Source organism: Colletotrichum navitas (assembly GCF_030913465.1).
Source record: "Colletotrichum navitas strain CBS 125086 chromosome Unknown LY79scaffold_22, whole genome shotgun sequence".
In the NCBI taxonomy this organism is placed as follows: domain Eukaryota; kingdom Fungi; phylum Ascomycota; class Sordariomycetes; order Glomerellales; family Glomerellaceae; genus Colletotrichum; species Colletotrichum navitas.
Window position 1 is genome coordinate 449092 of NW_026850568.1, and position 22674 is coordinate 471765.

The following is a 22674-nucleotide window of genomic DNA, read 5'->3' on the forward strand; positions in this document are numbered from 1 at the left end:
CCTGTCCTATTTGTTTCCATGATGTATGATTGCTCCCTTGTCTACCTCTATTGCTTATATATATTGACTCTGTCGAAGCAACTACCGCCATTCGTCTACCCTTTTTGGCCGACTATTCCTTCCGTCAACTGACGTCTTTTGCATGCTTGCGTTCGTGCGTTCACAACAACGAAATTTAACTCACATCCAGTTTTGTGGAGCACTGGACATTGATGGACTAACATCGACATGTCGGAAGAGAGTGAAGGAGGTGGTCAAGCAATTTAACGCAAGCTGCAAACTGGCGTTGGTGCCAGCACAACGGCCCTCTACCAACGGTCCGTTGCGTCTCTGGATAACTAGTCTGCCAGCCACCTTCGTTTTTCCCTACGATGACACATGGCTTGCCTGATGGGGGTGATCCTAATGGATTCGAATCTTGGACTGCCCCAAACAGCCGGCCGGCGGGTCGACGAGCACCCCTCAGATAGAAACATTTATACTCTTACACGACATATGCTGTTGGGCGGCAAGTGACGTGCAACGGGCGTACTGGTTTATACACCAGTGGCCATGTGTCTCTCACGCCCCTCTTTCTTCTGACGCAGCCATAGGTGGTGACTAAAGGCACCCCAGTGACACCCCCAAACTGTTATAATGATAAGAAGACCACCTCATTTCCCACATTCTTAAAACGTCACCATGACACGCCCAATGGTTTCTCGGATGTGATCTTACCTTTCCTGTGGCGCTCTTACTCCTTGTCCCTATTCCTTCCCTCAAAAAAGGATCCAACTTTGTGGGCGCTACAGGGCGATGTCCACTCTGCCAGGCTGTGTGGGATAGGCGTTTGTTCCCGAGTATCGGTCACTGTTGGATGAGAACATGGATCTTAGCCCTGTAACGGCCGAAAGCGCTATGGCGTGGAGTAAGAGATAAAAACCATATATCCACAATACGATAATGACAAGACTTGTGCTTCATGTCTCGCACTTGTCTGCTGCCATGCCACCATAATTCCAGTACACAACGGCATCGCTTCCTACTGGACGACTGCTGGTTGCTTCTTTGGCTTTGCAAGCCACCGTTCCAGCTGCTTGAGAAGCCAGTGGCAGGGACGTTGGATTTTCCATGTTGTATGCCGTCGTCGTTCATGATAACTTCTCTAGTTGGTGTTGTTTCTGTCTTATTAGCAGCTCATGGCATGCTGATGGTCAGTTTATCGGTCAGCATGGGCAACCAGAATTTTGTATCCTCCTAGCATGGCTCTGTGCCCTGATTTACCCAAGGAACATCTACGGAGCCGTTTTCATCGCTCCGCCTGGATACAATTGTGGTGTTATTGCTTTCATCGTCCTGTCTCCCTCTTTTGTCTGACTCCGGAAGAACGTAAGGTGCTTCTGCCCGTCTCCCTATTTCTTCTTCGTCAACCCACCTATCTCATGGTGTCTCCCTTGCCATTATCCCAAGTCGACGTTTGTATCTTTTCGCAGGGGGGGTTCCCGGTGCTGGCAGTCAGATTTCCAATACGGAGCGCCGCGGTCTTGGGATAGAGTCGTTCCTTGGAACCGACCATATGTACTGTTAATTCACGCCAGGGAACCCCCCTCTTTTTTCTTTTTTCTTATCTTATTTGTCTCTGCTTCCTTTCTTATAGTAGATGGGAACGAGTCAACGAATCCCAGACTGGCACGGTCAATATTTGGCTGGAGCCTGCTGGGACACTTTTTGGTGGGCAGGGTAGAGATGTGAGGGTGTGAGGAAGGGGGTGGGGTCGTTGACAGAACGCCAATGAGCCATGCCGAGGGAGAAATCAAGGCCGTTGTGCGTTTGTTATTGGCGTACTTGCGAGAACATTCAATCCCGAACTGATTATCCGTGGTTCATGTCAGTCGGCAATGGTGGATGGTCTTTCTTCCACTACCTGGCTGCTGCTATTTATCCGCGGCCGGCCGTCACGACAAGTGCATGTTTGCCCTCGCTCATGGCCCCGGCTCAAACAGGCTGTTATTGTCTTCATTTTCCATCTAGCGGGGATTGACATTTGTAACAATAGTCCATCCTAAAGCGCTGTGATCACCACCACCACCAACGGTCATTTTCCCAGGCGCCCATGCTTTCGCGATCTGTTCTTTTCTGTGTACATATAGTGCACCATTGATGGACTAGTTGCTTGTTTGGATACCACCGTCAGTGTTACAAGATCGCATGAAGATTTTTCCAAAGTGAAGGAATGGCCAGTCGGTGCCAAAAATACCAGAAATAAAACAGGGGCAGGCCTGTCCATGCTTACTTAGCCGTAGCAAGTAGAATCAAATCAAACAAATGGATCGCAAGGGCCTCACGTCTCGCATCAGCGAGGAAAGAGGCACCGGGTATTGTTTATATACATCATAGCCCGCTCTGGGCTTCCCTTCAAACGCCAAGTCCCCGACTGAAATGAATGGGGACTGCCCGTAGGTTTTCTTTGAATAAAGACAAAAAAGCGGTATCAACCGAACAATTGTAACCCTCCGTAACTAGACGTCTATGCCAACTGTGACTTGCTTCATTTAAACTCTCATCGCCAATGTCTGGAGACTAGCCAGTATTCAAGTCAACTGAGAAGACAAAACTCCACCGTCTGCCGCCATAATGACTCCGCGTTGATCGGAATCCTGAGCCAGAGCCGAAGGGGACATAATGATACGCACAGCGACTCCTCCTCAAACGAGTCCATACCCCTATGATAAATAGAATCGCTGGGCGCGAACTCTTCGTTACATTATTGAGAAAATTTCGTCAGCATCGCCATGTCCATGGTCGTGGTAAAGTTTTGGGGCTTCTACAGGTAGATGTCTCCATCTTCACCTGTCACCCAGCGTCGCCATGCCTCATCATAAGCACGCTCAAGGTCAGCCACCCACCGTCTTGTGTTGAAGAGAGCGCATGACCACTTGCTGTCCCAAAGCAATTTGCGCAAAGTTGCCAGGCGGCCCTGGCCCTCACCGTAGCCGCCGTGACTGATGCGATACGAGAGGCCCTTTGCCAGTCGGACAGCGAACTCTTCATACTCATCTTCACTGCCAGCGATGAGGTCTTCTGCTGCCTCAACACCTTTGGGGCCATATGGCAATGCGCCCCGCAATATTGAAGCTGCCATACGCGAACACATCTTGTACGGGTACCGCGGTAATGTCAGAAGTGGCGTGCTGGACCACAGAACATCTGCAGCCGTAGTATGCGCGTTACACTCGGGAGTGTCGAGAAACAGGTCGCAGACGCGCGCTCGGGATATATGCTGGTTCTTGGGCGCTACGTCGGTGAAGACGATTCGTTTGGCAACCTCTAGTCCTGCCCAGGCTTCCGCGGTCCTCCTAAGATTTGTCTCTCCAAGTTCGGGGAACCGCAGAAGCCATAGAATAGCATTGTCCACCTTCGAGAGGATGCGCAGCCATGTACGGAATGTTGTAGGGTCAATCTTTCTTTTACGTCAGGCATGCCACTGGCGGGGAAACAGAGATAAGACAAACCTTGTATAGCTGGTTAAAGTTTCCCATGATGATACTATCATCGGGCAAGTCGGGAAACAATTCCTTGCGCATCTTCCAACGCCGCCGCTGCTCGTCTTCCCACGACACCTTGTGTTCGTCAGGGTCGCTAGACTGCGCGTGGTCGCAGCAGAAGAACGTGTCTCGACAGTAAATGATGTTCTCCGAATACATCCAATCGCCATCGCCTTCTTCAGTCTTGTCCTCAAAGACATCGCCGACGGTGAGGTTGCCACGCCAAGGCCGTAAGGTTTCGGGCGGGATGGCAGTGGTGTCCGCAAGTAGATAGTCACACCATTCGGCGCCCAGCGTTCCGGCAAAGCCCATGAACGACATCTGAATTGGAGCCGGCCTTGCAGCAAAGATTTCGTTGCGAGCGCCTCTGGTATAGCCGTTGAGATTGACAAGGATATGAATGTTGTCTTCCACAATCTGTTCAACCAACTTATCGGAAGTCCAATTACTTGCATCTCGGAACACCGGTGCCTCCCGCTCGATCTGCAAGCGGTGGATTGACTTGTCACTCGCTGTTGTAGCGTAACAAAATGCCTTGACTCGAGTTGTGTCATGAAACCCGAAAACAGATTGCATTCTGCACAGATTTAATATATCAGTATATGGAGCTTCGCGCAGGTGTCAACACATGAGCAGAGAAATATATCTTACAGGTGGGCTAAGGGGTGGTTGTTAAAATCCGAGGATACGTAGCCAATGTTTAGATGAGGCGATGGTGGAGGCGGAGGCGGATAGACCGTGCTGGGTAGCCATGGGGAGCGGAGTGTTGAACAAGAGATCCTAAAGGCGTTGCGCTGAGATATCATACGGATGTCCCTGGCCGTCAGAGGACAAGTGAAGGTGTGAAAAGGCAGAACCGTCGGGGCGGATGGCAACGTGAGATTGGCTGGTAGCTGAGGTCGTTTGTATTCAGATGCCGTCTCCAGTCCTTGAACATACTTATCACAGTACCACTGCCGCATTAGTGCGCGCGTAGCCCGCTCCATCAGCCTTACCAGCCGCGAGCCTTCCCAGGGTCTCTTAGACCAGCTTCGCAACTTGAGGTCAAAGTCTATGCCTGTGCTTGCCGGCTGACCTGAGGCTCTAGAAAGCAGCGGGACCAAAGCCGCAAGGTCACTCTCTTGCAGAACTCCTAGTCCCCAGGCCGAAGCATCAGCAAGTTGGCGAGACACAATGTCAATAACCTTCTTCGTGAGACCGGACCCTTGATCCTGCTTCGTGGCATCAAAGATCATGCCATCATCATCGACATGCCAACGATCGTACAGACCACCCTGCAACAAGGCGCCGCCACGGCCCCTCCAGTCGCACACTGAATTTAGAGCTGTGGAAAGCCCACAAACCGCCTCGGCGAAGTCCGGATTGGAGCGAACAGCCCGTTTGTAGTATGCAATGGCATCGCTGATGCGTCCGCGATCCTTTACAGCATTGGCGAGATTCGTCAAAGCAATGTCGAAGTTGCCGTCGCACTGAACGGCCTGTTCGTACATTTGAATCGCGAGGTCGAGTTGTCCAATATCCTTGAGAAGACTGCCAAGATTAGTGTGCAGGTGAACATGCTTGGGATCCAGGGTGAGGCCATAGTTGTAGTATGCGAGAGCCAGAGCAAGTCCACTGCCGGGCGGGATACCGGGGATGTTGGGCAGAGACGACAGTGTCCCGGGAGAGGTGGCCGTTGCGGTTTGTTGGACGCTTGCGAGCAGGATGCCCACATTGTTGGCAGTAGAGGGGCTCTCTTGCAAGGACAATGATAGATAGTAAAGAGCCAGGATATCGCCAACTCCGGTTGACTTCCTAGCAAGGCCCGTTGCTGGGGACCCCGACGACATGGCATCCTGAAATATCTTGGCAAGCGACAGTAACGAATTGCTCGTGGTTTGAATGGCCGCTCGTTTAGGGCCACCCTCGGGGACAAATTTCAGGCCCGGGAGGTCGCCGTTGTTGGAGAAGACCAATTTTGCGGTGCGCCTCGCTTTTTCAGGAGGCAACAGCAAAGGACGAGATGAGCTTACCGTGTCAGTAATACCCTGAATACCGCTATTTGGAGCAAGGACCTGTTGAATCTGCCGCACAAGTCTGTGGACTGAGGTCATTCGCCTGCCGGTGCTTATCAACACTGCTTCTTCAAAAGCCTCGCACGCTCCCGCAATGTCCTTCTGGCTGTATAGCATTGTTCCTTTGGCATGAACAAGGGCGAGGATGCGGCCATTCTCAGTGCCAGGAATGGCATAACCACTCGAGCCAAATCCAGGTTGAGACTGGTTTTCGTGCAAAGAGATCAATGCCGGCTTGCCTAATACATCTGCTGGAGTATTAGAGGACCTGGATGCAGTATGCTCCATTGAATCCACCGGCAGTCTCAAGGCTTTTTGTACGAAGCCAATGACATCCACGGCGTCGAGGCTCTTCTTCTTGTAAAGGAGACCGACTAAATGCTCCACAGCCTCGAGATATTGCGGTCGAGTCTTGATTGCCTTGAGCCAGCACCTTTCGGCCTCATCTTGTCTGTTGAGACAGTAAAGAGTAGCCGCCATGTTAGAAATAGCTTCTACGTGGCTATGCAACAAGTCAGCAAACAAGGCTCATTTAGTGGCATAACTTCATGATCGAGCCGTAGTTACCGGACCGGGGGTGACATACCTGGGCTCTAGTGAAGTAATACGGCCAAACCATTCTAAAGCCTCCTCAAAATGCTCTAAGCCATAGTGCAAACAGCCTCCGAGTAGTACGCCGTCAATCCACTTCCAGTCACTCTGCTCACAGAGATGGCTTAGAATTTCCAAAGAGCTCTTGGCATTTGCGAGAGGTGAGCCCCTCGAAAGCTGATTTGGAAATAGTGAGCCACCTGAGCTCGCGACAGGAAAGGACCCACTCCTGAACTCCGCCATACCGCCGTCCCAGCCGAATGATTGAGACGTGAGTGGAGGTTTGCTCCCTGAAGATCCAACCAGCATGTTGCCCTGGTTACTTGTCAGGTTGGCGTTGGCTATCATAGTGGCATCTCCAGGGAAGAACAGGTTTGGGGCTAAAGTAACGATTGGCTGTTTAGGTGGTTTGGGATATACCACCATTCTCGACGTAGTGCTCAAGGCTGAACCAGGCCTGAGTTGCTGAGTTTTCCGCCCGTGATGAAGATATGCAAGCAGATCGACATAGCTCCGATGTGCTTGAGCGAGCACCTTTTCTCTAAACCCTCCCAATGGGTTTGGCTGGTTCATTGTACCATTTGCACTGATAGCTTGGGGCGTTTCTAGGGTTAGAGCCTCCAAATTGAACTGGGCCGGCTGCAGGAAGCCCGAACCGTAGTTCGAAAAGTGGGTGTGAGGATGCGGCAGGGTGAGGTTAGCCAATGGTCCTAGCATTTGATTATGCATATTAGAGAAGCGGCAGTCGTACATCGACGGTGATGGCGACGGCGTATGATGCACCGGGGGACCCACAAAGCTCTGCCCCTGCGGGTGCTGGTACGTCGAGAACCAAGGGTTTGCTGACTGCAGAAGTCCAGGAGTGATGGCACCGGCATCATCCGCAGGAAGGGCCCCCGGGAAGTAGGATCCGGCAGTGAACATCCCAGGCCTTGGGCGAAGCTGAGAAGCAGAGCCGAGGAACGCGGACATTTCTGGTGTACTGAAGTCATGCAATGAAGAGCCCGGGATGAGGCGAGGTTCGGAAAGCTTGCCGGTAGGCAATGACTGGTGTGCCATATCCTGTCCAAGTGACCATTGTTGTTGGGCTGGAGGCGGCACGTTGAAGCCATCGCCCACCCGATCGCGCAAGGCATTCTTAGCACTGCGGATCTGAGTTACATGTGTCAATCTAGGAAGGCGGTTCGGGTCTGTGGTGGGGTAAAGGCGGTTCGCGCTGTAGGCTGTTGGCGCGGCGGGCAGTATCATTTGCTTTAGGGGTGGTGGCCCCGAGGCGAAGTGTGTGAGAGAGCCATCATAGCCCGCGTCGACGGTACCGTTCGGTGTCTTGCGTCGTAATTGATGCTCGGGACCATCGGAGAAATGAGACTGCCCAGCGACGGTGGCAGCTCGACGCTGGAAAGATTGGTTTGGGTGTGAAGTATGGATCGGGATGGATCTTGGAGTTTTGCCGTTGCAGTACTGGGGGTTTGTAGGGTCGGCCGGCAAGCGGCGTAGATGCTGATCATAAGAATAGGCGTTGGGTTGAGAGAGGTGGTACTGGTTCTGCTGGTGTTGTAGATGGCTCTGCGGCTGCTGCTGCTGCCGCTGCTGTTGCTGAGTTGGAAGAGCATCGAAGTTTGGCGGTTGTTGCACCATATGGTGCATATGTACTTGCGGCAACATGAGTTATACTGTAAAGAGAAAGAGAAAGCGCTCCGAGATGGCATGCGGCGGTTAGACAGATGAAGGAGTAGAGTCCACGAAGTGGGAGCAAGGCGAAGAATAGACTGGATACAGTGATCCGAGAACCGGTTGTCATTGCTTGCTGGCTAAAGCATGGCTTACTGGCCCGCTGACGGGCATGGCATCTGGGCTGCCTTGTGGTGAGGGCAATTGATGCCAATGCCCGACACCAGTGCCACCGGCCAATATGGCCTTGTTGTGCTTGAAGTTGCACCTCCCCTTTAGCTTCGAGGCGCAAAACGCGAGGTAGGGAATAGGGCGAAGGATGTAATGGAGGTTCGTCCTCGATTCGGCGCAATTACGACGGGGACGTCTTCGGTCGGGTCTTCGGTCGGAACGGGAAGTGGCAAGAGTAAGTCCGTACCTAGGATGAGGGTAGACAACGGCGGCGGTAGTGGCGCGACTGGAGGTTACGAGAATAGCGTGAGGTCCTCTGTCAACGGATGGACGTTTGCAAAAGAAAGGTGAAGTGCGAAACGATGAAACTATGCGACTAGTGTCACTGCCAAAGTACTGTAGCGGCAGTCGTACGATGGCGGTAAAGATGGAGGAGGTAGCTGTGGGCGTGGGCATGGGGGTGGCTGTCACTTTAGGCAAGGAGGGAAGTGATCCAGTCCGGTTTGCTATGGCCTGAGGTAGCCCGAGGTAGTGATTTTTGGCAGCGCAACTTCTTAGGGTGGCCTTGGCTAAGGAGAGCACACTCTTGTGCCAGGCCAAATGCCCATTAACTTGTTCGATTCATCTCGATCTGCGCTCGAGAACCTGCCAAGGGCGCTCTCCCTGTCTTTTCCACTTGTCTGTCTGCCTGCCGTTGTAGTGTACCTATCAGCTTGCCTGCGTTTGGTCTCCGACCTGAAGTGACGTGGATGTGTACCACCTACGGTACGTACCCCAGCGTCCTGGATTTGTCAGGGATGGTTGTCCTTAAATTGCATGCCTGTACGGCGTACGCAAAGGTCAGCACACAAGCCTGCATCTGCAGCGCTAGGTCTGGTATGGTAGCCGCGGGTTGAATGCCGTTATCAGTATGGATGAGGTCTGTCTCTTCGGTGGACAGTGTGGTAGTCTAAGGAAAGTCTATGAGAGCGAAACATGCATGCCTACCTACCTACCTAGTAAGTAGGTAGTACACGGTACCGAAGCAGGGCCGAATGTACTTAGTGGATATGGTATCCACTACCTAGGTAAGTAGTATACCTACGATGTACTACATCGTACCTACTCTGTATGCGCACAGGGGTGGGCCTCCCAGTTTGGTTGTCTATAAGTACGCATAAGGTACAGTAAGCGACCGTCTTGGCTTCGTTTCTTCGCCGATTTACTCTGCTCAGCACCATTTGAAGCCTTTCCTCTCTGCCTCGCTGCCTAGATAGTAATGAAATGGTAGGGATGCATGCCCCCTGGATCACTTTTTAATACCAATCCGATGTCTAGTTCTTCTGCTTAACGCCTAGCCCCGACTCCTCTGTGTACTTTGGATATCGAACATTGATTGCTCTTCAAGATATACACTTGCCTGGTGCTGGATGACAGGACGAAATGTATGGAATCATTGAGGCAGTCGTTCCAGGCGTGGGTTTGGCTATGCTGCCTCGACTTGCGTGTACTACCCTGTCTTTTTCTACATATATCACCGCTTCCGTGTTGTCTGTTCTAGTCTGGGTCTAGAGGCGTCTGTTCTCCAGCAGTTCCATACCTCTTGGTTTGCTTTATCTATGAACACATGGCAGGATAGATCAGGTATAGTGTAGATATGCATTCATGTGGACGTACGGAGTACGTTGGCTATGTCTCAGATTTATGGCCGCGTCCATTGTTTCCTAGAAGGTGGATGGATTACAACCCATGGCCAACCAAGTCCATGTGCCTCCGAAATAAACCAAAATTCGTTTTGTACTATCCTTGAGGCCATCGCAGGTGGACGGTATTATCTACTCTTAGCATGACTTGCTAGTGTCATCGACATTACAGTACAAAAGCAAAACATCAAAGGACGGCAAATTTCAAGAAGTTGGTTTCGGGCCCTAGCAAACAATTGAAAGTTGTTGAGACAAGGGTTCCTTCGATGGTAGTAAATACACTTGTGAGCCCAAGCCCAAGTTCGTGGGCGAAAAGCCACGATTAATGCTGGGCAGCATGTATAATCACGCTCAATACTCTATAATCAAATGGAAAGGTACCCACGGAAGAGTAGGGCCTATTCGTCACGGCCATCGCATCACTCATTTTGAGGGTCGCCAAAGACGGAGGCGGCAAGTATCTGTTGGTCATTTGATTTGGTCATTTGGCAAGTCTTATTTTTTCTTTGCCCAAGGTTATCCCTTTTCGGTAGTCCCCTTAATGCAGAACCATTCCTAAACTCCAGAAGTCATGCGAGAGTGTCCATCTAGCCATTGACCTTCTTTACTCCTCGGGGACTGTGCAACTCATGTCAGTTGGATAATTCAGCACTGCCATGGATACAGGGGACTTACTGTCAATCTCACCGGCCTCGATGGCCTCGGTAATTGCCTTAGGGGTCTTGCCATCGACTTGGCATCCAACACTGTAGGCTGTTCCCAAAATCTCCTTGACAGTACCCTCCAGCGACTTGGAGAAGGACTTGTGGCGCATGGTTCTCGCAATCTCAATGATCTCGTCAAGAGGCACAGACTTGTTGTGCTTAATGTTCTTCTCCTTCTTCCGGTCACGAGGAGGCTCCTTCAAGGCACGAATGATAAGGGAAGAGGCGGTAGGGACGACGGAGACAGCGGCTTGGCGGTTCTGAATGGTGAGCTTGACCGTCACACGGAGGCCCTTCTGTGAAACGATCTCTGTTAGTGTTGTTCTTGCCGAAAGGTGCTCACACTGAAAGGTTCGCATCCTACCCAGTCACCAGTGGCTTTGGCGATATCTTCACCAACTTTCTTGGGAGACAGACCGAGAGGACCGATCTTAGGGGCCAGAGCGGAAGAGGCACCGACCTCACCTCCAGTGGCGAGGAGGTGACTGCATTCATATACTAGGTTAGCAACTTTTCTTCCTTGACTGGACGGCAGAGTGCGGGTTGGACGAACATGACCTTGACCTCATTGGGATCGAATTTAGGAGCTACAAGCAGAATCCAACGTTAGCATCTTGCAAACAAAGTAACAGGCTGACCGGCGACAAAGGAGGCACATACGCATTGTGGCTGCTCTCGAATCTGGGGTCTGGTAAGAAAGTTGGTGATCGAAGGAAGAATTGGACTCTAGAAGAGGACGGGGGAAAAATCGAGATAATCCAGATTGTGCGCCGTAGGGCAGGTGCAAATTGGGAATAAAAGACCTGAGCCACACCTCCAGTGGCTTTGACGGGTTTAACGAGAGTTTGACCAATCACTGAGCTTTCTGCAGGGAAGGGAGAGTGGTCCAAGTGTCCCCCAAGTCACGTGTACCTTCATTATTTTCTTTTGATCTTGGGTTTTTCCAATTTTTGTTCTGACAAGCCACTGACACAAGCACAAGCCACATGGCCAACCGGGTATATATAGCATTGACCCGCACTGTCCCGCAAGCAGCATGAAGTTCAGCCACCTATTGAGAGGCACGTCTGTGTTTTATGAGCAGTTGCGTTGGTGGGGGCGGGGTAGATACATAAGTACCGACAGGGCATATCCAGTAGAATTTATTAAATTGCAATTCCACCCTTCCGTGCTTCTTCTATCAACAAAATGTCACGCCATCGTGGATGGTCATAGATGACGCTAATACTCACCTAGTGGTCAAATCGGTTGTGTTCAATGACAACTACTCACACGTCATTATAGTTTTGCTGCTCCCATACCAACACAAAGACCCTTTCTTATTGCATCGAGTAGTGTATATAGAAACCGCCATCACAGAAGAGACCGCAAAGGTCGACAGGCAACGGTCTGGCTCGATGCAGAGTCCCCCCTCTCCACCCCCAGCAGTATGTAACAACAAGACTTTGGAGTTAATACGCCTGGGCTAAGTCGAATGAACTACAGCTAGACAACGCCAGGCAGGTCTCTACTGCACCTTTGATAAGCGATATATAGACGTGACAAAAACCTTCTGTCTCGTGCCCTACTCGTTCTCGACTCGCCTCAGGCTCGGCGTGATTACAAGTCATCTGCTTAGTTAGTGCCACTGACGGCAAGTCTGGACGTCACTGTTAGCCAATCAATCTTAGCAAAGTTAGGAAGCGAACTGGTCATACTTCATGAGATGGTCCATGAAGGTCTGCAGAGAGACATCGTCAGTGAAGATAGTCTGCGCATTCTGCGCGCCCACGCCGCCATATGCACCAGTAGTGTGCGTTGTCGAGGGGTTGAGTTTTGAAAGTAAGAATCGGGCTTGTGATCCTCCCGCATCACACACAATGAACCGCGGAAGCGGGAATCTGTCAGTGATAAGATCCTACGTAATGTTAGTCAACTAGGCATCTTCAAAAATATCCCACTCCGGGTACGTACTCTGGCATCCTCTTTGGGTTGCTCAAGCAATGAGGCAAAATTCTCATAGCCCTCCTGATCCTGGTAACCTGCCTTTCTCCAATCCGCCACGGTCTCTCCGTGGAAAATAAGTATGTGAAAGAATGTGTCAAGAAGAAGGATGTGAGTAGGCTGAATCGAGGTTGAGTCCAGAAGAACGGGCTGGCCACCCTCCTGGTCGAAGGTGTATGAATCTAGCGTGGGCTGGATCATGATGAGCGAATTGCTCACATCCTCGTGGTTGAGAACATGGCGGTAGAAGGCCGTCTCGTCGGGGGAGTTGTTGAAGACCTGAAGGAACTGACTTCGCCTCAGGTGGAACATGAACTGCGGATATAGGGTGAAATTCTTCTCCAATCTGAATGATGACGGGTCATCCTTGCGGTAGTCCGCAAAACGGGAGCAAAGTCTGATGAGCATTCTGTCAACCCACCGCAGAACATCAGGTCCGTCGTCTACCTCAGCCTTGAAAACAGCGATGCGGGACATGAGAACTGCGGCAGCCTCCTGGTCGAAGGACTGTGCGATCGCCGGGTCGCCAGCTGGTCCACTAAGATTTCTGGCAATTGTTGTTACTCTCAAATGGAACTGGCCAGAAGAGTGCTGGTAGTATGTGAGAAACTGGATCATGCCCTTCTGAGGTGTCTGCTGATGCTGCGAAGGACCACCCTGGCTTGCAATCTCAAAGTATACACCGTAGCTGGCGTTTGGGTCGATACCGCACATTTTCCAAGAACACGTATTGCCTATTCCACACTCCGTTTCTCCTACCGATGTGGACTTCTTGTTGAGCGAAATGGCATGACCAATCAAGCCCGTGACCTTGAGTTCTTTGGTCGTCAGCACCTCGAGCGTGGCGTTAAATCCCATGAGCAGGTTGTCGTCGCCGTCTTTTTCGAACACGCGGATGAAGGATTGTCTGAACATAGACGAGGTGAAGCTATCCGTCAGGATCATATGACCGCCAGTTGAATTGCAGAGCCCCTTCATCTCAAGGAGACCAACTTGGTCGAGACAGCCAGCAAAAATGTCGATGATGTGCCCATTGTGTGCAGTTCTCTTGGCTAGGTTGTCATAGAACTGGAAGGTTGCGTTAGTTTGACATTTTGGAGAGATCTATGCTGATTTACACACCTTAAGGGCCTTCTTGTAGTACTTGATGTTGTCACGATCAATATCGTGATGTGATCGAATGGGCTCTCGTAGCTCAGGACCAACGACCATGCCCGGTCCTTCAGTCGCCGGGCCGCCAGCAAACAGCATGATGCGGCCACCAGCATGCTGGTAAGAGGACTCGAGTAGTCCCACGGCCACACTGAGAGCTACGCCAGAGCATCGCAGGCTCCTGCGGTCGCTGGCAACGGGCCAGGGATCCTTTTGAAGTTGTTCAAGCGCCTTTGTCAGTTGAAATTCGGCCTGCTGAACGGGCAGCAAGAATCGTGACGCAGGACCAGCTGGCATTGGTCTTCCGGCTTGTTGCTGAGGCACGCCAGGGCGCATGGCTGGAGATAGTAAGCCTAGCATTTCCTGGACCTGCTTCGCAGAGTAGTCCTTGTTACCACGGAAAACGTATGACTTGGCACACTCGGTATAACCAATCTCGTGGACTTGGGCCTGCCCAGGTCAGCAGTTGTCATCACAGCTTAACGACTTGCACAATTTCAAATACCATTGTCCCATATGTGATCAACCCGACAAGCGCATTTTCGGGGAGAAGACTTAGGCTCATGACTAGCGACTCCTTGAGCGCAGCCAAGCTATCCTGCTCCTGGCAGGTATCCACTACATAGAGAAAAATGGGAGGACTTGGTGCCGGGCGTGATAAACGATATTCTATTGTGGTGTTGGAGGGATGCAGCTCAGGGGGGATGGCATTGGCCGTAATGTCTTTGTAATGAGGCGGGAGGGGGTTCCTCGAGAGGCAGAATGGGCAAATCCATAGACGAGCGCGTACGTCTACTGAGCTATAAAACTAGGGGTTAGTATGACTCAACATGGTGGGAGGTGTACTTCCTCACCAGAAAGGATTGAGAACCGAGCGGCAGGGTTGCTTGCAAGTGACGGGCTCGAACTGGAGAAGAGGCGTGTCGGGTTTTTCTTTGAGAGGAGTATAGAGAGCACCGATAGGAACGACAAGGCGTGACGCTTCCTACAGACGCAACTGTCAGTGATTGGGGCCGAGTCGAAGATGTGACAAGTGCAACATACCATGCGAGAGCTGGGGAAAACGTTCCAACTGAGACGAACACCATCACGGTCCTCGACCTCGCTCCACTGCTCTTTGAGAGCTTCGTAGTCCATTATTACTTGGGCGGGATGCAATAGCCGACCGCGGAGGGTTGGGTGTTTGACGGATTAGTGACTGGTTTAATTGTGTATTGAGAGCGAAAGCCACAAGGAAGTCGTCTGTTTAATCCTCTGGCTGGCTACGCGTGAGAGTGGTTGGGCGTTGAGAATCGGTCAGCTATGTGCAGGACACGATACAATAGCTTCGAGTTGCTACGTTCGACAAGAGGGATAGGGTTAGACCAAAACTAGTGGCTTGAGAGCAATGTGGCAGGAATCAGCTAAAGTGGAGACCTGTCAGAATAGGAAGGATTAGAATGGCAGGCTAGGGAAGGATACTTGTACTGACGTACACTTACAAGGCGGTCCCTCTTGAGGTTGTAGACGTACCCGAGCGTTAGAGTAGGGCCACACAACACACTCAACTCCGTAATAGTGTATACCTAAATCTTAAATCTACCACTGCTATTGAATATAACCTAACTAATGAAGAATAACAATAACTATGACTATTATTAGAGTTTAAAAATTTTTTAAACTGATTAATTTATCTAATTAATAGCTATTTGAAATTCTAATTTTAACACTAGGACTTATTAAAAGGCTAAGTAGACTACACTATATTATCTAGGCTTATTAACCTAGAAAGACTAAGGCTAAAGTAAGGTTTAAATACTTTACTTTACTATAGACTGTTATAGTATTTATTATAATATTAATAATTATAGATAAATATTAAAGTTATTAAATTAACTTTAATAACTTATTACTAGTAAGTTCTTAAATAATTAGCTATAGATATACTAAAGAGTTATAGTAAAAAGTAAGTTATTTAACTAAGTAATCTATAATAGTTATTTTTCTTTTCTTTATATATAATAAATACTATAGTTACTTTAATAATTTATTAATTACTACTCTTATATATATTTAACTATATTAAGTTATCTTTTAGTATAACTAATACTATTATAATACTAACTATTAATATATATATATAGTAAGATATATATATACAGTAAGTTATATATTATAGTAAGTAATATATATTTACTTACCTTTTTATTATTTTAATAAGTTAATTTAACTAGATTATATAAAATTAATTAAAAAAGCATATTACCTTATTTATTATTATTATCTTAAACTACCTTATAGGTTTATGTATTATATTTAGTCTTTTTATAACTACTATATTATTATATAAGTAATTTATTACTCTCTATATAACCTTCTTTTTAGGATATTTCTTTACTTTTAGCTTTAATAACTTTTTTTTTATAATACCTTTACTTTAGCTATATTAAGTAATCTTTTAAGATATAGTTAGGTCTTTTTAGGCTTTTAGTACTTACTAAGTATCTTTATCTCTATATAAAGTTAATAATTCTTTACCTTAATAATAGTAAGTTTATTATAATATTAACTATTATAGATAAATATTAAAGTTATTAGGTTAACCTATTAAATAATAGTAAGTAACTAAGGTAATAAGTAAATATACTATAAGTGTAAAGATAAGTATATAGTATTACTAAAGCTAAAAGCTACTCTTTTTTTTCTTTTCTTTTTTTTTCCCTAAGTATTCCTAGTGTATATACACTTACTTTACTTTTATACGCCCTTTAAGTATATAACCCCCTTATATACCTTATATACTTATATTATATACCTTACTTATTTAGTGTTATATAATACTTAACCTACGCTTAGCCTATCCTTAATATAGTGCTCTCTTCCTCTAGGCTTCTGTCCTAGAAGCCTCTTTAGACTAGGCTAGCCTTAGTACTATTCTCTTTACTACCTTACTACACTATAAGCTCCTATAGCCTCTTATATACTATTATATTACTATATATTCTCTTTATATAATTTCTTTTTTTATAGTGTTACTATAACTTCTTTACTTAGTCTTATATACTATTACTATTATATAAAACTAGGTAGGCATAAAAGGCTTTTTCTTTTTCTTCTAGTTTCCTATTTAAACCTAGGTAAATATAAAAAGGTTTTTCTTTTTCTTTTAATTTTCTATATTAGATATACTTTCCTTTTAAATTAGGCCTCCTTAGGCCTATATAAATAACTTTTTATAACTATTTTCTTTTTATTTTTTTTATTTTTTTTTAACTTAAATTAACTATATAGATTTTTTTATTATAATTTTATTATTTTCTTTATACTTTTACTATACTTACTAGCCTTACTAACTTATTATTATTATATTTAAGTAAACGTGTATTTTATAATTTTTTTTATAAGTGTTATATATTTATAGTACTTTTTATACTTATTTTATAATCTTATACTAATATTTATATAGAAATTTTAAATACTTACTTACTTTTACTTTTACTTAACTATTACTATATACTTATTTTACTTACTTATTTACTAGTTAGGCACTAATATTTTATTTTATAGATAATGCCTCCTAAGGGTCCTCTTAAGCCTTCTAAGGGCCCTCTTAAAGGTCTCTTAAAAAATAGCCTTACTACTTTTAAGGGTAGTATAAAAGTATACTTTATACTACTTACTTATTACTTTTATTTATTATAAAATTTATATAAAAGCTTACTAAGAAAAAAAGCTATATATACTATAAGTATAGTAAGGTATATAATATACTTTATATACTTTATATATACTACTTTTATACTAATAAGGCTACTAAATACTACTTTAACTAAGGTAGTATATTTTATTATTATTATTACTTATTTTTTACTTACTTTTTTTTTAAGCTAAAGTATATAATATACTTATTATACTAATAGTAAGTACTTATACTTAGGCCTTATATAACTTTTCTTTATATATTCTTAGTACTATTTATTTTTTACTTACTTATTACTTAGATTTTTACTTTACTTCTAGGTTATTACTAGGTGCTTAACTAGGCTATATATACCTAAGATATATTTACTAAAGACATCTTTAATACTACTACTATAAGTAATTTTTTTATTACTTATTTAGGTTATATATACTAATTTTTTTTAGCTTAAAACTATATTGTTATAATGTTAACTATTATAGATAAATATTAGAGTTATTAGGTTAACCCTAATAACTTATTGTTAGTAAATCCTTAGATATTTAGCTATAGATTCTCTAAGGATTTATAGGTAATTAGTTAGTTATTTAACTAGCTAACTTATAATAATCATCCTTTTTTTCTTTATATATAATAAAGAACTATAGTTACCTTTATTATTTATTAATTACTACTAATATATATAGTTAACTATATTAACTTATCCTTTAGTATTATTAATACTAATTAGTAGTTAACTTTATTATTAACTATATAGGTTAACTTTACTATTTAAACTATAGATTAGTAAGGACTATAAGAAGAGGTAATTATTACTAGTTAATTATTTATATACCTAGAGTAAGTAAGTACTAAAAAACACCTTTATAAATACCTTTACTATAATAGTTTATACTAATTACCTATTATAATAAGTTAATTAATAGATCTATAACTAGTCTCTTTAACTAGTAAAAACCTTATTAATTTATATCTATTATATAAGCTTTATTACCTTTAGAGAAGTATTCTTAACTATAAAAAACCTTTTACTTTATATACCTATAGCTAACTAGTAATTATTTACTATATCTTATTTATTATAAGCTTCTTAGCTTACTAACTTCTTTTTCTTATATATATACTTCTTTTACTAACTAATAGTATTAATAAGTAGCTAATATAATAGCCTATTATTTTTCTTTAAGTTATTTACTTATAAAAGTGTAATTTTTTTAACTATCTATACTACTAGTAGTAATCTCTCTAATAAATATATATACTTTTTAGTCTACTAAAAGAAACGCCTATATTTAAAAGGTTATTAGGCTAATAGAAGGTAATAGTAAATAATACTATACCTATAAGTAAAAGACCTAAGCTAAGATAAGTAAGTATAATAAGTTTATAAGTAAGTAAAAGTTATAAGCTATTACCTTATTACTTATAAGGTAATAAGAAAAGGTTTATAGTAAGTATAATATACTACTTAATATAAAGTAATAAGTAGTAGTAATTAATAATATCTTTACTATACTTATTAACCTTATATAGTATATTCTTCTATAGTAATAAGGAAAAGACTATATTAAGAAGTTACTAATTAACTTTATAAAGAAGTAATAAGCTTTTATACTTAACACTATTACTATATTTTATATTAGTAGTTATAAGTATTATAACTATATTAGTAGTAAATTACTTTACTATACTTATAAGGATTTTAGTAAATAGTCTATAAATAACTTTAAAGTAATTAACTAAAAGGTCTTAATAAGCCTATATAACTTCTTTATTAATTATAGTATATAGGTTAACTATAGTAAATACTTATTAATTACCTAATATATATTTAATACCCTTTAATAAAAGAAAGACACTTACTAGACTAATAAGATAATTACTATTATTAAAAAATTATTATATAACTTTAAACTATACTTTAAAGACCTTAACTTTATTAAGAATATTTAAGGTTATAATATAATCCTATATAGTAAAAAACTAGCTAAAGTATACTTATTACTAGTAATTAGCTATTAGACCTCTTATAATAACTTAACTTTTACTTTACTACTGCCTTTATTAACACTAAAACCTTATATAATAGCTAAAATCTATAGCCTATATATAATAACTACTATACTACTACAAGAGCTTTTATTAACTATAGTAATATTAATAGTAATATTAAGGCTAACACTAAAGTAAATAAGTAGCTTTATAAAGATATCCTCTAATAACTAGGCTATAAAGTATACTAGTAGCTAGTATAAGACTATTAAGTTAAAATTACTATTATTTTATAACTTTTATATCTAGGTAAATATAATATAAAACTACTATACAGTAGTAATTTAAGTAATACTTTAAGGTAAACTATAAAAGTATTATACTTTTACTTTTTACTAATAAGTAAGTAATATTAATACTCTAATAGTAAAGCTTAAAGAATAATTTAAAGGTAATAAGGTATACTTAGCCTATATTACTAAGCTTTACTATATATTATTTAACTTAATTACCTATAAAAACTATAGTAAGAATAAGCTTAAGATCCTTAAGTTACTTATTAAAAAGGTTACTAAGCTAGTTAAGGTAACTACTTATAATAGCCTACCTAAGAATAAAGATTATTATAAGTACCTTTGTTAGTAACACTAAGGGATAGGTTAATATAGTTAACTATATATATTAGTAGTAATTAATAAATAATAGAGGTAACTATAGTTCTCTATTATATATAAAGAAAAGAAAGATAATTAACGTAGGTTAGTTAGTTAAATAGCTAACTTATTACCTATAAATCCTTAGAGAATCTATAGCTAAATATCTAAGGATTTATTAGTAATAAGTTATTAGGGTTAACCTAATAACTCTAATATTTATCTATAATAGTTAATATTATAACACTAGTAACTTTCTATAGTACTAGAAATCCTCTATTATTTATATCTAAAAGAATAGCTAAAAAATATAATAAAAACAAGAAGCTAAAAAGTATTTAATATTTTTACTTATATAGTCTATTATATATAAAAAACCTATTTATTTATTTATATCTTTAACTACCTATTACTAACTAGCTTCTTTAATATATTATTTAGTAATAACTTTATAAATCTATTTACTAAGTTATTACTACTATAAATTACTATATCTTATAAATCTTATAGCGTTTATATAACTAGTAAAAGGCTATAATATTTATTATAAGTTACTTCTCTTTATAGTGCTAAGCTTTATAAGGCACTTATAAAGTAAATATAAGTTAGTGTAAAGTATTATAAGTATTTATAGTAGCTTAAGGTAGTTAGTAATTATTATAAGAGTAGTACTAATTATATAGGTAACGTTAGCACTAGTAACTATCCTATAGACCTTAGAGGTAAGTATACTATATATAACTCTCTTGTACTTTATTAAGCTAAAGTAGATAATATTACTAGTTAATTTAAAGCTTTTACTATTAGTAGTAAGTTACTTAATAATTTATTTATTAATAAGAACTATAATAAAGCTAAATTAAGAGGTAGAGTTATAGTTATTTATAAATAAGCTATTAATAAATATAAAAAGCTTAGTAGTTATAAGGTTAATTAGTAAGAATTATAGGCTATAGTTAAAGTTATTAATTTATTATTTAATTTAGTAGTTTAAAGCTTTAATCTTTTTACTATAGGTAATTAGTATTAGGTAGTAATTAAATAGTTAAAGTAGGCTTTAGGTTAATAAATAGAAGTAATATATATACTATAGGTGTATTACTAGATATAATCTTGCTAAGTAGTAGGTAATTTTTATTAATAAGTTAAAGCTTTTTACCTTAGCCTTTCTAGTAAAAAGTAAGCTTACTATTAGTAGTAATAGATAATATACTATATTAAAGGTAATAAAGTTATTAACTATAAGTAACTACTTAGGTTTTACTATAAAAGTAGCCTCCTTAAGCTTTTCTCTTTATAAGTAAAGAATTTACTATCTATAAGGCTAATTATATTATCTATTTATATACTAATTAATCTAAAGTTACTATTATTAAGTAATAATATTAATAAGTAAAAGTTAAAGGTTAATAAATTTATCTAAAGATTTTCTTTATAATAGTAGTTATAAGTTACCTACTAGTAGGTTTTTATTTTATAATACTATATAATAGCTTAGTTACTATTATTATTATATTTACTAGGTAAAAATAGTAGATTTATATAGGTAGATAAGTAAAAATAATATAATTTAGTAGTATTACTAATTAGGTATATACCTAAGTAATATTATATAACTAGAGAAGAAATCTATATTAAAGTAGTAAAAAGGCAAAGGTAAAGATTAATTACTAGGCTATTTACTAGATAGTAGGTAACTATATAAGAATTATTTCTTTACTATTATCTATATAGCCTTAGATAATAAGCTATAATTTCTTATAAGGCTACTTATTTTTACCTTTTACTTTATAGACTATATATAATTTAAATATATAAGTATTACTATAAGATTTCTTATTATAAGTAATAATATAAAATACACTATAGTTAATAAAGGCTTTTACTTTTGCCTTATTAGATTCTTTAAAGGGTTTACTAGGTATAGTAATAATCCTTTTTTATATAGCTTAATAGTAAGTATATAGTTTACCTCCTCTTTTATAATTAAGAACACTATAGTTATAGTAAAGTATATCTCTATAAAGAACATAGGTATTAGGTTCTTTTATAGGTAACTATAGTGTTATTATAGTAGTTTATTATTAATAATAATAGTATTATATACTTCTTTTTTAGTATTAAGTATCTCTATAAGGTCTTCTTATGCTTATATAGTATATATAGGACTATCTTCTGCTTATATAGAGTAGCTAGTAGGTTTATTTAGCATAAGGAGGTCTAGTTAACCTTCCTCTATATAATAAGGTTTTACTATAGTAATCCTAAAGTTATATAGGCTATAAAGTAAATTAATAGTATAAGTAGTACTATTATTAGTAATAAGGTAAAATAGGCCTTACTAGCTATATTTTTTATACTATATATAGATAAAAATTAAAGAGGTAAAGTAATAGTATTAGTTAAATTTAGGCTATTATATATAGTTAGTACTTTATATAGCTATTATTTTATATAGATCTAGTGTACTATATTTATTACTTTCTTAATAGCTTTAGTATATTATATAGTAGTTATAATAAGTAATAACTTATTAGTTATTTAGGAGTATATACTAAATATAAAGAAAGTTAAGATAAGGCTATCTAGGCTAATAGTATTATTAATTATTTTAATAGTAAGTTAAAAGGTAACTTTAGGTTTAGTACTAGTTTCTTTATAAATAATCTTATAAGTGTAGTAAAAGAGGGTATAATAGTACTTAACTTTACTAATACTATAATAGGCTTTAATAGGTACTTCTTTTACTTTAATAAATAACCTATAGGTAGTATATTTAAACTTACTAAAGTAAAAATTTAAGCTAATATTAGTTATT

General features: G+C 40.9%; 4 protein-coding genes across 4 annotated transcripts; all 4 read right to left on the reverse strand.

Annotated features, from left to right (window-relative positions):
- Positions 1 to 959: 959 nt before the first annotated feature.
- LY79DRAFT_513285 (uncharacterized protein) lies at positions 960 to 1176 on the reverse strand (the record flags this gene model as incomplete). Its single annotated transcript, XM_060554475.1, has 2 exons — positions 960 to 1024; positions 1065 to 1176. Coding segments are annotated over 2 exons (177 nt in total), but the record flags the coding sequence as incomplete, so codon positions are not given.
- A 1627-nt stretch (positions 1177 to 2803) lies between these two features.
- On the reverse strand, positions 2804 to 7834 carry LY79DRAFT_513233 (tetratricopeptide; the record flags this gene model as incomplete). Its single annotated transcript, XM_060554462.1, has 4 exons — positions 2804 to 3439; positions 3492 to 4101; positions 4176 to 6080; positions 6165 to 7834. 4 exons carry the CDS (start codon positions 7832 to 7834, stop codon positions 2804 to 2806), a joined length of 4821 nt encoding a protein of 1606 aa, XP_060415316.1.
- A 2463-nt stretch (positions 7835 to 10297) lies between these two features.
- Positions 10298 to 11061, reverse strand: LY79DRAFT_578975 (ribosomal protein L12 variant 1; the record flags this gene model as incomplete). Its single annotated transcript, XM_060559989.1, is given in 5 exon segments — positions 10298 to 10311; positions 10369 to 10705; positions 10762 to 10882; positions 10897 to 10984; positions 11058 to 11061. 5 exon segments carry the CDS (start codon positions 11059 to 11061, stop codon positions 10298 to 10300), a joined length of 564 nt encoding a protein of 187 aa, XP_060415317.1.
- Positions 11062 to 12072: 1011 nt separating this feature from the next.
- LY79DRAFT_513210 (Sec23/Sec24 trunk domain-containing protein) lies at positions 12073 to 14669 on the reverse strand (the record flags this gene model as incomplete). Its single annotated transcript, XM_060554461.1, has 6 exons — positions 12073 to 12294; positions 12351 to 13448; positions 13503 to 13982; positions 14038 to 14332; positions 14387 to 14517; positions 14577 to 14669. The coding sequence occupies 6 exons, from the start codon at positions 14667 to 14669 to the stop codon at positions 12073 to 12075; spliced, it is 2319 nt and encodes a 772-aa protein (XP_060415318.1).
- Between the last annotated feature and the right edge of the window lie 8005 nt (positions 14670 to 22674).